At 46.4% G+C, this 18,964-nt stretch overlaps 1 protein-coding gene across 3 annotated transcripts in view; it reads right to left on the bottom strand.

Annotated features, from left to right (window-relative positions):
• EPHX2 (epoxide hydrolase 2) overlaps positions 1-8,937 on the bottom strand; it is a 55,760-nt gene extending 46,823 nt beyond the window's left edge. The window contains exon 1 of one of the 3 annotated variants that reach the window (XR_012093669.1): positions 8,759-8,937. Coding sequence is in view for 1 of the 3 variants with exons in the window: in XM_007961995.3 (XP_007960186.3) it covers positions 8,759-8,859 (101 nt within the window). In the remaining 2 variants the exon portion in view is untranslated. The remainder of the gene's footprint in view (positions 1-8,758) is intronic. The other 2 variants (XM_007961995.3, XM_007961996.3) reach the window with 2 other exon arrangements.
• Between the last annotated feature and the right edge of the window lie 10,027 nt (positions 8,938-18,964).

Raw genomic sequence — 18,964 nt, 5'->3', positions numbered from 1 at the left:
GTGAGTTATGGTGTCCAGTGTATGGCATTTTATGGCTACTTGGCTTCAGTTAGTCTACAGCCCACCTAGCCAATGACTTCAAGAAGTAATTAGCTAAAGGCAGAGAGTGAGCTGTGTAAAGGCAAACTAAATATGGCCTGAGAAGGACTCTGTACTTCTATATTTGAGTCCTTGTAGACGAACTGCAACCTAGCTTTACAGGTAGACAAGACTGAAACCCTAACTTAGGAGTAGCACCTGTAACAATAGCTGAATCTTGGCCAATCCGAGTGGCTGTACTTCAACCATTCATACACTGCTGAGTGTTCAAACTGTGTTCAAATAAGGCAAATGCTGAGCTGTAACTAATCCAGCTATTCTGTACCTCACTTCCAACTTCCGTAGGCCATTCCCTTTTTTTGTCTGTAAATCTTCTTCTGCCATCTGGCTGCATGGAAGTCTCTGTGAATCTGCTGTGATTCTGGGGGCTGCCCAACTCGCAAATCATTCATTGTGAGAGGTGAGGCCAGCTGGACTTCTGGGAACTCGGGGAACTTTCCTGTCTTACAAGAGGATTGTAAAATGTACCAATCAGCACTCTGTAAAATGCACCAATCAGCGCTCTGTAAAACGCACCAATCAGTGCTCTGTACAATGCACCAATCAGCAGGATTCTAAAAGTAGCGGGGAAGATTGAAAAAAGGGCACTCTGATAGGACAGAAACAGACATGGGAGGGGACAATAAGAGAATAAAAGCTGGTAACCCCAGCCAGCAGTGGCAACCTGCTTGGGTCCCCTTCTACACTGTGGAAGTTTTGTCCTTTTGCTCTTCACAATAAACCTTGCTACCGCTCACTCTTTGGGTCTGTGCCATCTTTAAGAGCGGTAACACTCACCGCAAATGTCCGCGGCTTCATTCTTGAAGTCAGCAAGATCACGAACCCACCAGCAGGAACCAACTCTCAACGTATCTTGGTGGCTCGTCTAGGATATCACCATGCAGTAAGTACCATTGGACCCCTTTTGCTTGCTATTCTGTCCTATTTTTCCTTAGAATTCAGGGGCTAAACACCAGGCACCTGTCATCCAGTTAAAAGCAAGTAGCGTGGCTATCAGACTAAAGACATGGGTGTCAGGCTTTCCGGGAAAGGCAAGGGTGCAGGTTTTCGAGAATGCATTGGTAAGGGCCACTAAATCTGACCTTCACTAAATCCGACCTTCCTCGGTCCTCTTTGTGGTCTGGAAGGAAAACAAGTGTTTCTGCTGCTGCTTCGGTCAGTGTAACTATTTGGAAGAGCAGGGCTCAGGGACCATTGCAGGTTCTTGGGTGGGGTGGGGGTGGGGAGCAGACCAAAACTGCAGGCGGTATTTTACTTTCAGATGAGAAACACTCAGGCATCAACAAGCTCACCCTTGAAATACATCCTAAGCCATTGGGACTAATTTGACCTGCAAACTCTGAAAAAGAAGCAGCTTTTTTTTTTTCTGCACTATGGCTTGGCCCCAATATTCTCTTTCTGACGGGGAAAATTGTTCACCTGAGGGAAGTATAAATTACAATACTATCCTGGGGCTTGACCTTTTCTGTAAGAGCGAAGGCAAATGGAGTTAAATACCTTATGTCCAGGCTTTCTTTTCATTAAAGGATAATCCACAACTATGCAAAACTTGCAATTTACATTCCACAGGAGGAGCTCTCAGCTTACCTCCATATCCTAGCCTCTTTACAGCTCCTCTTCCTGTTAATGATGAGCCTCCTCTAATCTCCCCCACCCAGAAGGAAACAAGCAAAGAAATCTCCAAGGGACCATAAAACACCCGGGCTATCGGTTATGTCCTCTTCAAGCTGTAGGGGGAGGGGAATTTGGCCCAACCTGGGTACATGTCCCCTTCTCCCTCTCTGATTTAAAGCAGATCAAGGTAGACCTGGGGAAGTTTTCAGATGATCCTGATAGGTATACAGATGTCCTACAGGGACTAGGGCAAACCTTTGACCTCACTTGGAGAGATGTCATGCTATTGTTAGATCAAACCCTGCCCTTTAATGAAAAGAACGCAGCTTTAGCTGCAGCCTGAGAGTTTGAAGATACCTGGTATCTTAGTCAAGTAAATGACAGAATGACAGCTGAAGAAAGGGACAAATTCCCTACCGGTCAGCAAGCTGTCCCCAGTATGGATCCCCACTGGGACCTAGACTCAGATCATGGGGACTGGAGTTGCAAACATCTGTTAACCTGTGTTCTAAGAGGACTAAGGAGAATTAGGAAAAAGCCTATCAATTATTAAATGATGTCCACCATAACTCAGGGAAAGGAAGCAAATCCTACCTTCCTTGAGCGGCTATGGGAGGTCTTAAGAAAATATACTCCCCTGTCAACCGACCCCCTCGAGGGTCAATTGATCCTAAAAGATAAGTTTATTGCCCAATCAGCCGCAGATATCAGGAGAGAGATCCAAAAGTTACCCTTGGGCCCTGAACAAAATTTGGAGGCATTATTAAACTGGCACCCTCAGTGTTCTACAATAGGTACCAAGAGGAACAGGCCGAAAAGGAAAAGCGAGATAAGAGAAAGGCTGCAGCCTTAGTCATGGCCCTCAGACACACAAACCTTGGTGGTTCAGAGAAGACAGAAAGTGGAGCAGGCCAATCACCCAGTAGGGCTTGTTATCAGTGTGGTTTGCAAGGACACTTTAAAAAATATTGTCCAACAAGAAACAAGCTGCTCCCTCACCCATGTCCACTACACCAAGGCAATCACTGGAAGTCACACTGCCCCAGAGGACAAAGGTTCTCAGGGCCAGAAGCCCCCAACCAGATGATCCAACAACAGGACTGAGGGTGCCCAGGGCAAGCACCAGCTCATATCATCACCCTCACTGAGCCCCAGGTAAGTTTAACCATTGAGGGCCAGGAAATTGATTTCCTCCTGGACACAGGTGCAGCCTTCTCAGTGTTAATCTCCTGCCCCAGATGGCTGTCCTCAAGGTCCTTTACCATCCAAGGAATCATGGCACAGCCTGTAACCAAGTATTTCTCCCACCTTCTCAGTTGTAATTGGGAGACTTTTCTCTTTTCACACGCCTTTCTTATTATGCCTGAAAGTCCCACACCCTTATTAGAGAGGGACATATTAACCAAAGCTAGATGTATTATCTATATAAATATGGGGAACAAGTTACCCATTCGTTGTCCCCTACATGAGGAGGGAATCAACCCTGAAGTCTGGGCATTGGAAGGACAATTCGGAAGGGCAAAAAATGCCTGCCCAGTCCAAATCAGGCTAAAAGACCCCACCGCTTTTCCTTATCAAAGGCAATATCCCTTAAGGCATGAAGCTCATAAAGGATTACAGGATATTTTTAGACATCTAAAAGTTCAAGGCTTAGTAAGAAAACGCCGCAGTCCCTGCAACACGCCAATTCTAGGAGTACAAAAACCAAATGTTCAGTGGAGACTAGTACAAGATCTTAGACTCATCAATGAGGCAGTAATTCCTCTATATCCAGCTGTACCCAACCCCTATACCCTGCTCTCTCAAATACCAGAGGAAGCAGAATGGTTCATTGTTCTGGACCTCAAAGATGCCTTCTCTGTATTCCCCTGCAATCTGACTCCTAGTTTCTCTTTGCCTTTGAAGATCCCACAGACCACACATCCCAACTTACATGGACAATCTTGCCTCAAGGGTTTACGGATAATCCTCATCTGTTTGGTCAGGCACTGGCCCAAGATCTAGGCCACTTCTCAAGTTGAGGCACTCTGGTCCTTCGGTATGTGGATGATTTACTTAACTGGATGGTTACCAGTTTGGAAGCCTCATGCCAGCAGGCTACTCTAGATCTCTTGAATTTTCTAGCTAATCAAGGGTACACGGCATCTAAATTGAAGGCCCAGCTCTGCCTACAAGAAATCAAATATCTAGGCCTAATCTTAGCCAGAGGAACCAGCGCTCTCAGCAAAGAGCGAATATAGCCTATACTGCCTTGTCCTTGCCCTAAGACATTAAAACAGTTGCGGGGGTTCCTTGGGATCACTAGCTTTTGCCGACTATGGATTCCCGGATACAGCGAGATGGCCAGGTCACTCTTTAATCAAGGAGACCCAGAGGGCAAGTACTCATCTAGTAGAATGGGAACCATAGGCAGAAACAGCCTTCAAAACCTTAAAACAGGCCCTAGTACAAGCTCCAGATTTAAGTCTTCCCAAAGGACAAGACTTCTCTTTATATATCACAGAGAGAGTGGGAATAGCTCTTGGAGTCCTTACTCAGACTCACGGGACAACCCCACAACCAGTGGCATACGTAAGTAAGGAAATTGATGTAGTGGCAAAAGGCTGGCCTCACTGTTTATGGGTAGTTGTGGCAGTGGCCATCTTAGTATCAGAAGCTATCAAAATAATACAAAGAAAGGATCTCACCATTTGGACTACTCATGATGTAAATGGCATACTAAGTGCCAAAGGAAATTTATCACTATCAGACAACCGCCTGCTTAGATACCAGGCGCTACTCCTTGAGGGACTGGTGCTTCAAATATGCACGTGTGTGACCCTGAACCCTGCTACTTTTCTCCCAGAGGATGGGGAACCAATCAAGCACGACTGCCAACAAATTGTAGCCCAGACTTATGCCCGCCAAGAGGATCTCTTAGAAGTCCCCTTAGCTAATCCTGACCTTAACCTATATACTGATGGAAGTCCATTTGTGGAGAATGAGATACAAAGGGCAGGTTATGCCATAGTTAGTGATGTACTTGAAAGTAATCCTCTTCCCCCAGGGACCAGTGCCCAGTTAGCAGAACTCGTGGCACTTACCCGAGGCTTAGAACTGGAAAAGGAAAAAAAATAAATGTGCATACAGATAGCAAGCATGCTTATCTAATCCTACATGGCCATGCTGCAATATGGAAAGAAAGGGAGTTCCTAACCTCTGGGGGAACCCCCATTAAATACCGCAAGGAAATTACGGAGTTATTGCACGTAGTGCAAAAACCCAAGGAGGTGGCAGTCTTACACTGCCAAAGCCATCAAAAAGGTGAAGGAGAAAAGGCAGAAGGAAACAGGCAGACGCTGAGGCCAAAATTGCTGCCAGGTGGAACCTTCCATTAGAAATACCTAGGGAAGGACCCTTGGTATGGAACAAGGCTCTCCAAAAGATTAAGCCCCATTATTCCCCAACCACAACAGAATGAGGACTTTCACGGGGGCATAGTTTTCTCCCCTCTAGGTGGTTAATGACAGAAGAGGGAAAGGTACTCATACCCGAAGCCAGCCAGTGGAAAATACTTAAGAACTTCCACCAAACTTTTCATATGGGTATTGAGAACATTCATCAAATGGTCAAATCCCTATTTACAGGGCCAAATCTCCTCCGGACCGTCCAACAAGTAGTCAAAACCTGTGAGGTGTGCCAAAGGAATAACCCCTTGGTTCATCATAAGGCCCCTCGAGGACTGGCAGTTAGACTTCACCCATATGCCTAAGTCAAGGGGATTTCAATACTTATTGGTCTGTGTTGACACCTTTACAAATTGGATAGAAGCCTTCCCCTGAAAGACAGAGAAGGCTCAAAAAGTGGTTAAAGTCCTAATTCATGAAATAATTCCTAGATTTGGGCTTCCCCAAAGCTTACAAAGCAACAACCGTTTGGCTTTTAAAGCCACGGTAACTCAGGGAATTTCCAGGGTGCTAGGGAGACAATATCACCTTCACTGTGCCAGGAGGCCACAATCTTCAGGAAAAGCCCACCCAAGACCCTGTAACCATGAATACCGTCTTAACTTTCCAAGCCCCTTTATGCATCCAACGCAACCTGTTATCAGGACTGCCCCTAGGGCACCTACTATCCCATCAGTGTAATCACACCCTATAACTTCAAGCCCCAGCTGATCATAGTAACTCCCGAGTCACCCAAACAGCTCCATTCAGATGGCTTGTCTGCATCTCAGGGCCCCCAAAAATCATCACCTCCTCCCTGCTTAACAAACAGTCCAGGTTTGGTAATGGCAAACATACCCCCTGCATGACCATTCACCCCTGGACCCCCTGCAGCAGCGCCCCCACCACTAGTGAATGCCTTGGTATCCCTCTTTCAATTACTCTCTTGAATGTTTCCTAGTAGATACAAAACGTTTTCTTCTCCAATGGGAAAAAAGAACACAGGGAGCCACTCAGTTTGCTCCCAACACCCCTTTCCAGCCGCTCACGGGAGCTACCTTGGCAAGTAATCTAGGAGTGCAGGAAAATGAAAACAACAAACTCACCCACCTTTTTAACATACACAACCAGTGTCTACCCAGTCAAGGCATATTCTTATGTGGAACTTCAACCTATATCTGCCTCCCCACCAACTGGACAGGCACCTGCACCTTAGTCTTCGTAAGTCCCAACACTGACATTGCCGCAGGAAATCAGACCCTATTAGTACCCCTCAAAGCTCAAGTCTGTCAGCACAGGGCCATACAACTAACACCCCTACTTATAGGGCTAGGAATGGCCACTGCTACAGGAACCAGTATAGCCAGTTTAACTACTTCATTATCCCACTACCACACACTCTGAAAGGATTCCTCAGGCAGTTTTCAAGAAATAAATCTATCCTTACTCTACAATCCCAAATAGACTCTTTGGCAGCAGTGACTCTCCAAAACCGCCGAGGCCTAGACCTCCTCACTGTTGAGAAAGGAGGACTTTGCACCTTCTTAGGGGAAGAGTGTTGTTTTCACACTAACCAGTCAGGGAGAGTACAAGACACCCCCTGGCATTTACAGGAAAAGGCTTCTGAAATCAGACAAGGCCTTTCAAACTCTTATACCAACCTCTGGAGTTGGGTGACATGGCTTGTCCCCTTTCTAGGTCCTGTGACAGCCATCTTGCTATTACTCGCCTTCAGTCCCTGTATTTTTAACCTCCTTGTCAAATTCGTTTCTTCCAGGATCGAGGCCATCAAGCTACAGATGGTCTTACAAACAGAATCCCAAATGAGTTCAACTCACAACTTCTACCAAGGACCCTGGGCCGACCCACTGGCCCTTTGACTGGCCTAGAGAGTTCCCCTCTGCAGGACACTACAACTGCAGGGCCCCTTCTTTGCCCCTATCCAGCAGGAAGTAGCTAGAGCAGTCATCACCCAGTTCCCAATAGCAGGTGGCATGTCCTGTAAGGAGGGGGGATTGAGAGGTGAGGCCAGCTGGACTTCCTTGGTTGAGTGGGGACTTGGGGAAATTTCCTGTCTTACAAGAGAATTATAAAATGCACCAATCAGCGCTCTGTAAAATGCACCAATCGGTGCTCTGTAAAACGCACCAATCAGCAGGATTCTAAAAGTAGCTAATCACAGGGAGGGTTGAAAAAAGGGCACTCTGATAGGACACAAATGGAACCTGGGAGGGGAGAATAAGGGAATAAAAGCTGGCCACTCCGGCCAGTAGCAGCAGCCTGCTCGGGTCCCCTTCCATGCTGTGGAAGCTTTGTCCTTTCCCTCTTCACAATAAACCTTGCTACCACTCACTCTTTGGATCCATGACATCTTTAAAAGCTGTAACACTCACCACGAAGGTCCATGGCTCCATTCCTGAAGTCAGTGAGACCACGAACCCACCAGTAGGAACCAACTCTGGACACAACTACAGCCTCGAACTCCTGGGCTCAAGCAATCCTCCTGCCTTAGTCTCCCAAGTAGCTGGGGCTAAATGCATGCACTAATGTCTAGCTAATTTTATTTTTATTTTTGGAAAGACATGGTCTTGCTATTTTGCCCAGGCTGGTCTTGAACTCTCAGCCTCAAGTGATTCTCCTGCCTTAGCCTCCCAAAGCACAGAGATTACAGGCCTTTCCCTCAAGCTACTTGCCATCTCATCTTCCTTACTATATTAAAAGCAAAGGCTCCAGACATGGACCGCTGAGGTTGGATTTCTGGCTCTGCTCTTTAACAGCTATGCGATCTGGAAAGCTGGTTTCTTTCTGTGCCTCAGTTTCCTTATATGTAAAATGAGGATATGAACAATGGCTTCCATGCCTGGTCTTCTTTTTTCACTTTATAAATAAGTGTACTTCTTTCTGAATGTAGGAATAATACATTGTTTGTTAATTTAAAAGTTGGAAACTACAAAAAAAAAAAAAAAGAGAGAGAGAGAGAAAGAAAATCATTACATTATTCCTCATCCCATTTGATGTACTTTGGCCTACTTCTTCCACGTATTTTTCTGCATGTACCTTTTTTCCATAGTTGAAACCATATTGTATAAACAGCTTCAGATTCTGGTGGGCTGTTTTCTTCATGTAGTAGAACAGGTATTTTCCCAAGTCCCTGAACTCTCCCTCTGCACACCCCATCTACCACTTCCCAATGATGTGGCTTCAGGCGGTTGCTGCAGTTTGCGATTACACAACAAGTAAACCTGCAACCCACACCTGGGGAGAGAACTTTCTTCTCTCCTGAATCTCAGCGCGCATGTTTAAGCGCCACACCATTAGACATTACACCATTAGACAGGACGCAGCAGCAGTAGAAAGCTCCGTGAGTAACTCCTCTCCCTTTTGGAAAAGTTCACAGAAAGCAATTTTGGAGTCCTAAGCAAGGTTTAATTATGAACGTTTAGAAAGACAACGGATCGCCTCATCCGCACTGGGACTTCAGGGCCAGGTCTTCAGTTTCATGATTCTCATGAATCGCAGGGCTCCGGCACAGGAGCCATCTGAAAGCAGGGCCGCAAGCCCAAACCGGCCTGCCTCCTGAGGCCCCGACCCACTGCGGCGGTGGCGCTGGGCCCCCTTACCTGGGCAGCGCCAGGGCCTCCTCTGTGCGGCCGAGGACGCCGAAGACCGCTGGCAGCGCCAGCACCCCGTCAAGGTCGAACACCGCCGCGCGCAGCGCCATGGCAGCGGGTCTACAGCCTCGCACCCGGACACGCAGCTAACCCGGGTCCGGAGCGCAGGACCCGCCCAACTTGGCCGGCTCTGCCCCGCCCCTGCCCTGGCCGCGTCTCCTCCCCAAGCCGCCTTAACCTGGCTCCGCCCCCTGCCCGGGTTAAGGCTGGACTCTGTCCGGCCGAGAAAGAGGCAGGGGGAGGGGCATGGGAAAGGGAGTCAGAGGGAGAGGTAGAGGAGACTGGGAAGGCAGGGACCCCAGTCTAGAATCTCGCCTCCGATTGTAATGCCTTCTACTGTCTCAAAGGAAAGTCCAAAGTCTCATATGCCCCCTCCCCACGCCTCTGCAGTAACTGCTTGAAGAGGCAAACCCAGGCCTGGGCCTTCCTGGACGGGCTGACATCTCCCTGCGAAGTTGCCGGACTTGGAATGCCTGGAAAAGAGGCCACAGACCGCGTGTGTGTGTGTGTGTCTGTGTCTGTGTCAGCACATCCAGTGGCTTTTCTAGATTCAGAAGATAAGACCGTGTGTGTGTGTGTGTGTGTGTGTGTGTGTTGGCATATCCAGTGACTTCTAGATTCAAAACATAAGACCGTGTTGGGGCGGCAGGGAGGGGGCATATCCAGTGACTTTCCTATATTCAGAACGAAGGATCACAGATCCCTCACTATCCTGACCACTACTCTAGCCACGCTCTTCTTTGCCAAGGCAAATGTGTTTCTAGAATAAAATATGATGTTCCAGCTATGGTGTGCCAGGCCAGAATACTTCGATTCAACCTCTTGTGGAATGAGGCTTAGAAGGACTAACTGTATGCTATTGTTTTCCTTTTGTACATGCTACTCGTAATAATTCTGTCTAAAAATGTGCGAGGTTTGTTTTTATTCACCGATTTCCACACTACTGGCTCATTTATATTCCTAGAAAAACTAGAACTTTGGCTGGGAGTCCTTGAGCTGTTGTAGTGCAGCTCCGTGAATTAACAACCATGTCTTTGGTGAAGACCAAACAGAGTGAGTGAGGTCTCCAACAGGGGAGAATTTACTCTTGAATGTGTCTCTGTGGATTTATCCAACATACCCTCTACCACTGAGCTTCAAGAACCTCGTGAGAGGTTGTCAGATACGTCACTGCAACTGGGAGGTCTACAACAGTCTCTGGATCTAGCAATCAACAACAGGATTGACCAGAGCCATGGGTTTCCTCTGGGCTGTTTGCTCTTGGCAAGCTATGCTGTTGCTTCCTTCTCTAGCTTGGTAACCTCCTCTAGGCTCCTGCCTGGAGCAGTTATTAGTGTGTTCTGAGATTCTTGTCAAAGAAGCAGAGAGTGTCCAACACTGCCAAATGTTACAGGAAGAACTGAAAAAAAAAAACCTGTCCAATTTTGAATTTGGATGACACTGGATGTTTCAGAACACTTTTTGTGGGCCCTTTGTGGTAGGAGCTAGATTACTCTGGATTTGAAGACTGAAAGATTGGCAGAGAACGGAATACAGTAAGCTGGTTCTCATGAAGTTAGTTGATCTCAAAGGTATAATTGAATTTAAAAAATAGAAAGCATATTGCAGCCTGACCTATATAGTATGAAACCTCTTAAATCTCCAGATTGGGCATGGTGGCACACACCTGTAATCCCAGCACTTTGGGAGGCTGAGGTGGGAGAATTGCTTGAGGCCAGGAGTTAGAGACAAGCCTGGGCAACAAGACAAGACCTCCTTTCTATAAAAAATAAAAATAAAATATTAGCTATGCATGGTGATGAATGCCAGTAGTCTCTGCTATTCAGGAGGCTGAGATGGGAAGATCACTTTAGCCCAGAAAGTGGAGGCTCCAGTGAGCCATGACTGTGCCACTGCACTCCAGCCTGGGTGACAGAGCAAGACTCTACCTCCAAAAAAAAGAAAAAAAAATTAAATCTTCAGCTTAGAGTTTCCTTTGGGCTCCAGACTTGCCAATTTCTTACTCAACATCTTACTCAACGTCAATCCAACTTCTTACTCAATATCTTCTCTTGAGTGTCTAACAGGCATCTCAAATTTATCATGGCTAAAACAGAACTCTTGCTCCATTTCTACTTCCCACGTCTGTTCCTCCTAGTGTACTCCCTATCTTACAAACTGGCATCCCCATTGACTCAGTGGCTCAGTCCCGAGACCACAGAGTTGCTTCCAGATCCTTGGCTCCCAGCCAAACCATATGTTCGTGTTTCTAGTGGTGGGCCGCTGATTGAGGCAGAGATAGCAGCTTCTAGTTCTATGGTGATGTTTTCTGGGAGTCCTTCCTAAAGGCCCAGTCTGGAGCTCACTCCTCCATTCTGTTCAAAGATTTTGTAGGTTTGTAGTCTCTCATCTTAAATCCCTTTCTTCTCTTTCTGTTTAAAATAGCTACAGTGATTTCTGTAGCCTGCATCTGAATTCTGCATCTAGCACAGTATTGCTTATGAATACATAAGTATATTTATACAAGCAATAAAGTGTAGAGGAACAACATATCTACGGAACTAGATTTCATAAAGCCCCCCTTTGAGACAAAAAATTTAAAAATGTAGAAATATGAGTTTTACTTTCCTCTTTGGTTAAGAGAAAGCCATGAAGCTATCACATGAACTTTTATTTATTCAGGAGCGGTTAACCTGTAAATAGCTCTAGTGTGGAATGTTTTATAATGCCTTGTGAGTTATAGAACTTTCTGGATGAATGGCTTAGGCAAAGATTAAAGGTTTTGATTACATTTCATTGCACTTTGCCCTTTTTCATGGGTCGTGCTTCTCCTGTGTTTTCTGCTACTAAGGTAGAGAGATAAGTGCTTACCCAGCAGGGCTATGGGAACTGGGTGGCTTTTTGAAATGTAAATCCTAACCCCTGTGTCTTCTAATTTTAATATTTATGAAATATGTTTTAGGTGATAGCATTAATCATAAAAGATGGCTAATGTAGTAGTGAAAATTTATAAATTACACCTGATTTCAATCACTAAATTCATAATGAACGTACAGTGACCTCATTAAGGTTTATTTTGGGTTTCCTGCCATTCCTATGCCTTCCCTTACTTCCTGCTAGTCCTTGATTGTCTAACCCTATTTTATAAAATCTATTTAACCACTAGGGTTTGAGAGGGAAGAATTTACACTGCTGCTTCTCTCTACTGTAGATACTTTAATCCAATTCAAAGTAAAGCTACCTCTGGCAGTTTTCTAAAACTACAAACCACTTGAAGTTTTGTCCTTTTTTCAATGCAGTAAATGAACGAGTGTCTTTAATTCCATCAACAAATATGTATCAAGCACATTCTATGTGCCAGGCACTGTTCTAGGCACTTGGAATCAATTGTTAAATAGATCAGATAAATATAGGGGCCGTCAAGGATCTTCCATTTTAGTGGAATAATGAATTCAAATAGTAGTGGCTCGTGGCTTCTGGGGCAGTGAAAAGAATGAGATTGGGAATAGTGGTGGCGGCTACTTGTCATTTTTCTTATTTGTCATTTTCCAGCTTCCCAACATCTATAACGTTTTCTTACATACAGAAAATTCCACCCGGGCATGGTGGCTCACGCATGTAATCCCAGCACTTTGGGAGACTGAGGCGAATGGGTTACCCGAGATCAAGAGTTGGAGACCAGCCTGGCCAACATGGGGAAACCCCATCCCTACTAAAAACACAAAAATTATCGGGGCATGGTGGCACACACCTGTAATCCCAGCTACTTGGGAGACTGAGGCAGGAGAATTGCTTGAACCCAGGAGGCAGAGGTTGCAGTGAGCCAAGATCATGCCACTACACTCCAGCCTGGGCAACAGAGCAAGATTCTGTCTCAGAAAAGAAAAGAAGAGAAGAGAAGAGAAGAGAAGAGAGAAGAGAAAGAGAGAGAGAGAGAGAAAGAAAAAGAAAGAAAGAAAGAAAAAGAAAGAAAGAAAGAAAGAAAGAAAGAAAGAAAGAAAGAAAGAAAGAAAGAAAGAAAGAAAGAAAGAAAGAAAAGAAAGAAAGAAGGAAAGAAAGAGAAAAGAGAAAATTCCACCTGGCAGTGATGAAGTTCTGCTTCAGAGATACACAACATCCTTTGAACATCTTCTATTTTCATAGTTCTCACTGTTTGAGAGCTACTACTGTTTTGAGTTCTACCCTCTCACAGTAGAATCCACAAACAACATGTTGTCCAGGCACCCTTAATGCTGGCCAGGTGCACGGGCTCTGCCGATTGGGGCACACACTCACTAGGGATTTGGAGATGGAGATGGGCAGCCCATAGCCACAGCTGTGTGCGCGGGAACTTTCTTTCAGCAAAGGCAGAAGCAGCAGCCTCTAGTTTTTCTGGGGAGGCTGTGATGGAGCTTCTCCACTCTGGTCCTGAGTGTACTTGGTGCCCATGCTGGGGCACAGCGGTAGCTTTGTTAAAATTGCACCAAGAGTGGCCTGCAGTCACTGTGCTGTTCTTGGCTATATAGTTTCCAGAACTGCATCTCTTGTCCTCCCTGAGATTCTATGAGCTGTTAATGTCCTATAATAAACCCCTTTCTGCTTATATGACCGAGAGGAAGCTCTGTGGTTATAATGAAAACCCGATAACGCATGCCCGCCTTATGAATGTTGGTAGAAGGAAGAACCGCATCGACTGTAGAATTTGGAAATGCCGTGTGCCCACTCCCCAGCCTGCGTGGAAGTGAGGATGAAGGCCTGTGAGTTCGACTCAGCAACTCAGGCACACCAGCCCAGCCTTTACAGTGGGAGCAGATGAGGGAAACAGGCCAGAGGAGAAGGGTGTCGGTCGGCGGTTTCAAGGGCAGCAGCAGCAGCGGCCAGGATCCCCGGCTGGCAGGGATGGTGCAGGCCCCGAAGTCCTCAGCACCCAGCTACAGCAGTGGTGTCTTCACAAGTCCATTTCTGTGCTATGAATTTGGCAATGGCCTTGCTCTTATTTTCCAGGCTTAGTTCTCCAAGCTCCCAAGGGCCCTCACCGATATCCTGCCCTCAAATTCTGTGCTTACGTCAGTCAGAGTAGACACTTCTCACTCTTCACCAACTCCAAAAACTCTTCTACTGTGCCATCTGGAACTTTCTGGAACTTGGGAATATCATCAGCAAAATTCACCATTTCCTCAACCTCTTTTCCATTCTCTTCCCCTCCTGCTGTACCTGAAACCTGGCTCTGCCCTGAGGAACCTGCTTCCACTTCAGTCTTTTTTTTTTTTTTTTTTTTTTTTTTTTTGAGATGGAGTATCAGTGTGTTACCCAGGCTGGAGTGAGCTGGCATGATCCTAGCTCACTGTAGAGAGCAGCAGGAGGCAGCCAAACGCCCTGGCAGATAGGGGCGGGTCCCTGGTGAAGCCCCACCTCCAAGCCGAAGACAGTTTAAAGCCTCCACACCAAACTACAAGTTAAATCCCCAGACCAGATTTGTCTTCCTGTTAGGCACACCTTCCTCTGACTGTTCCCACCCTGCACCTATTAGACATATACCTACCCTTTCCTAATTTGTTTTCTACACTGTCATGCCCACCTTTGAGTGTGTCTTCACTTTAACCTTTTTTGTATACTCAGAAACCAATCAGCATGCACTCCCCATTCTGAGTCCATAAAAGGCCCCAGACCCAGCCACACAAGGGACTTTCCCACCTTTGGGTAGGGGGACCACCCCCGTGTCCCCTCTCTCCTGAAAGCTGTTTCATCACTCAATAAGATTCTTCTCCATCCTTCTCACCCCTCAATGTCCAGCATATCCTCATTCTTTTTGGGTGCAGTACAAGAGCTTGAGAACCACCAAACATGGGTACAAGCTATAACACAGGCAAGCTGGGTCACGTCAGCTTAGCCAAGCGGGACCTGGGTGGGATGTCGCTGGCAGGAAGTCCCCAGCTTGCAAAGTGATCGAGAAGAAAAATCCTACGTCACTGTAACCTCAAACTCCTGAACTTAAGCGATCCTCCCACTGTAGCCTCCTGAATAGCTCAGACTACAAGCATATGCCATTGTGCTTGGCTAATTTTTAAATTTTTTGTAGAGATGGGGTCTTGCTGTATTGCTCAGGTTGGTTTCAAACTCCTGGCTTCAAGCTCCTGCCTCGGCTTCCTAAAGTGTGGGGATGACAGGTGTGAACCACCATGCCTGACCCCCACGGCACGCCTGGCCCCCACCACAGTCTTTGCAAATGCTCAGTGTTCTCTCCCCTCCTCCCCTGTGCCACTGGGCAAGGACAGGCAGCTATGCTTCTTGGCCCTCATCACAGCTCCTGAATTGTCCCTGAAGACCCACTAATTCTACTATTCTTCTCTAATCTGTTTTCTCTCCTAATCTCCTAGAAGACTATGTAAGCTCCCTTCTCTGCTTGCATCTCCAATACTCTCTCCCTTATCCTTACGCTCAGCCAATACCTTTTCTTCCTATTTCTTTGAGAAAATTGGAACAATCAGAAAACCCACTGGATCGCAGCCACCTGTCAACCCACCTACCTGCACCTAGGCAGATTCCCTGCTGCCACAATGTCCAGGCCCCACCACTCTTAGCCGAGGCCAGCTTTCTACTGAGGCAGTAGATTTGGTGCGCCTGTAGGCAAGAGGACAATCCCCCATCTCCCACATTGTTGGTTATCTCCTCTACGGGATCATCTCATTCTCATACCAACAAAAATGACATATTGAGCTCACATTTCCCTCCAGTTACCATCGTATTTCTCTCTTTTAAAGGGAAAGTCTGTGAGAGAATTGTTTCTGCTTTTTATCACTTAGCCTTCTTGGCCCATTCGCCCCTGAACTCATTGAAATCATGCTTTTGTCTTTACTCCTTGCTGAAAGTCATCTTGCCAACGTCCCAAAAAAACCTCTACATGGCTAAATCCACAGGACAATGGAAGTCCTCATGGCACCTGACCTATCAGCAGCCTTTGGCCCAGCTACTCCTCTCTCTTCCTTAGCAGGCTGTCTTTCCTGGCTTCTGAGATCCTTTCCTTCTCTCCCCCGGGCTGCTCCTGCCTGATTTCCTTTGCAGACTCGTCATTGTGCTGATCTCTAAATAAAAAGTTGGTCCTTGGATCTCTTCTTCTTCTTATCTACAGTCACCCTTTTGGTGATCTTGGCCAGTCTCTTCTTCCTAAATGAGTTCTTTTGTAGTCTTCCTCATGCGTGTCCTCTGGCCACAGTCAACTGCAGGCAGATCACATTGGTCTCTGGTTTCCATGTCAAGAGGGCCTCACAAAGGGGACAGCCTGACCAACATGGAGAAATCCCATCTCTACTAAAAATGCAAAATTAGCCGGACATTGTGGCGCATGCCTGTAATCCCAGCGACTCAGGAGGCTCAGGCAGGAGAATCACTTGAACTCGAGAGGTGGAGGTTATGCTGAGTCGAGATCGCACCATGGCACTCCAGCCTGGGCAACAAGAGCGAAACTCCGTCTCAACAGCAGCAGCAGCAACAACAACAACAAAAGAATTGGGAAGGTTTCCATGATAAATGCCATGGAGACTTCCTTATCAATGAAAAATGTTTCTCTTTCTCTGCCTCGTGAGCCCGTTCCTGCCTAAGCTGAAATTCCTATTATATCCTTGCCTGAAGGATATACCACACACCCCAGGTAAACCCATTTTCTTCATGGTTCACCCCTCCCTGCCTCCGGACTTGAACTAGAGTCAGATCCCCACATGTCCTGGCAGGTGGGGCATGGGAAAACCTGATAAGAAACATAAAACACACCCCAAGTCTGAAAGGTGCTGCTTGTTTGTGGTCACAATCTGGTGAACATACACAGGAATGGATTCTTAAGGTCCTAGACCAAGGACAGAAAGCTGAAGTAGAGTTTGGCTAACAGGGGTGTGCTTTCTTAAAATTTGGGTTTAGTCTATAAAGTCGAACAGCTGAAGGAAGTACTCACAGTTTGCTCAACTGGTAGTCCATGCAAAGTGAAGATGAAATACCAGAAATTAGTTCAATGTAATGGAAGACTTGGAGGAACAGGAATATTGGAATGGATTGCTTAATATATGATCTGCTCGCCTTCCTCCTGATATGGAAGGACTCATCAGAGACTTCTTTTTCCAAGACCGTGAGAGGTACATTGGTGAGGAAGAACCATCATCTCAATTACTGGAAAGTGCAGGAAGTGGTTTGGACCTTCGGTCCCAAGCTCAGAGTTAGGGAAACTTCTCAGTACATGGCTGTATTAGTCCATCCTTACACTGCTGTAAATACTGAGACTGGGTAATTTATAAAGAAAAGAGGCTTAACTGGCTCACAGTTTGCAGGCTGTACCGGAAGCATAGCTGGGGAGGCCTCAGGAAACTTACAGTTATGGCAGAAAGCAAAGGCGAAGCAGGCACATCTTCACATTGCTAGAGCAGAAGGAAGAAGAGAGAAGGGGGAGATTAAACACTCTTTTAAACACCAGATCTTGTGAGAACTAATTCACTGTCATGAGAACAGCAAGGGAGAAATCCACCCTCATGATCCAATCACCTCCCACCACGCCCCACCTCCAACATTGGGGATTACAATTTGACATGAGATTTGGGCGACAACCCAAATCCAAACCTATCAGTGGCACACGTCTATCATCCATCTGCTGAAGGAGGAAGCAAGAGGAAGCTGTGTAGTGCCCCCTACCTGACAAAACCATAAATGCAATTAATACAATGTCTCCAGAGGAATCCCAAGAATTAGGGCCACCAGCAAACACCGTAAGGACGGAGAAGTGGTAATTTTGATATCACCAAATGCTACCTTAGGTAGATGGGTCTCAGGCCGTCAGTGGTTCATTGTAAACTTAAGTGATTCCGATTACAGAAGCTGTTCCCAATGCGGCCCAAATGCTCATTTTCCCAGCAGCAGTGGCAAACCCTGGTTTCTAGATGTGCTGGCAGAGCCCAGAGGTTCAAATTATTCACTTGGTGGCAAGTTGATTGTAGTGAATGCCTTACATGCTTGAGAAGGCAGCAGTCTGGCTTTTATGGAATACGGTGGATGCTTATCCTGGAGAATGGCTGGAGAGGAAAGCAATACATACAGACCCTAACCTCATGACCTATTACTACAATGAGCACTGTACCTGTCTGTATTTTCTTACTGACTTTGCTAATTTATTTCATTTTCTGCCCACCCCATTACTTTCTATGTGTGTGTTTTGGGTGAACATTATCATTTACTCCATAGAAAACAGGATTTCAAGATGGCTTCAGTGTCAGGATTAGAGCAAGAATAGAATTAGAGCAGGAGGCTGGACTTGGAGCTGGATGGTCACTGGTGAGACTTGGGATTCTATCCCTGTGGAATTAGGGTGGGGATAGGGGAGCCTTTTTTGCTTGTGTGAGGAATGGTTACATTCTGTTAGGTTCTGTATTTGTCTGTTTGGGATCCACTATGTGCAGAGCCAAACTAACAGCCAGCATTGTTTATATCTCCCCTGCAACCAGCTTTTGCAGGTGCACTAAAGTTATAGTACAAGCCCTCTGCCCAATCTTGACTCAGTATCTCCAACAACCCCGTTTGTCTAATTCTCACACACTGAGCCAATATTCCTCCTGCTCCAATTCACCTCAGAGCCAGGTACTGGGCAATCACAGACCACCCCTATAGCCCAGAGCCCACCAAGATTATTCAAACTATCTCATCGCAAGCTGCTTCCTTGCACTGCGCTGGCTTTCCCGGGAAACCTCATGAAGGCTCGGGGCCAGGCTTCCCGCATTGTGCCCTCCACCTCCTGACACTCCCTGGTGCTGCTCTGTGTGGCCCTGCGGGGATGTGCCACCCCTCCTGTTTCTAGGGATCTGTGAGTATAAACTCCTTCCTTTATGACAGTCACTTATGTGTCTGCATGTCTTACCACACCTGATTAAACATTTTTTTCAAGGTGTGATGATGAAAATTTGAGTGTGCACTGATATTAGGAGCCAAAGAGCTAGATTTCGGGTGTGGGAGGGGGGCTTTCCAGCATTGAAACAACTTTCAAATATTTCAGGAATGTCCCCCCTCTTGAAGTGGGCAGAGCCCACCTTCCACATAGAAGCTCAAAACCCCATATTCCTACTTCCTTGGCCTTCCTGGCATCTGGTTTGGGAGCACATGCTTTAAATCAGATGGATCTGTTTCGACTTTTGTATGCAGAGCTAGTGACACAAAGGAGCAGGGCTG

The sequence above is a fragment of the Chlorocebus sabaeus genome, chromosome 8, assembly GCF_047675955.1.
Source record: "Chlorocebus sabaeus isolate Y175 chromosome 8, mChlSab1.0.hap1, whole genome shotgun sequence".
NCBI lineage: Eukaryota > Metazoa > Chordata > Mammalia > Primates > Cercopithecidae > Chlorocebus > Chlorocebus sabaeus.
This window is presented reverse-complemented; position numbering and strand designations above follow the sequence as displayed.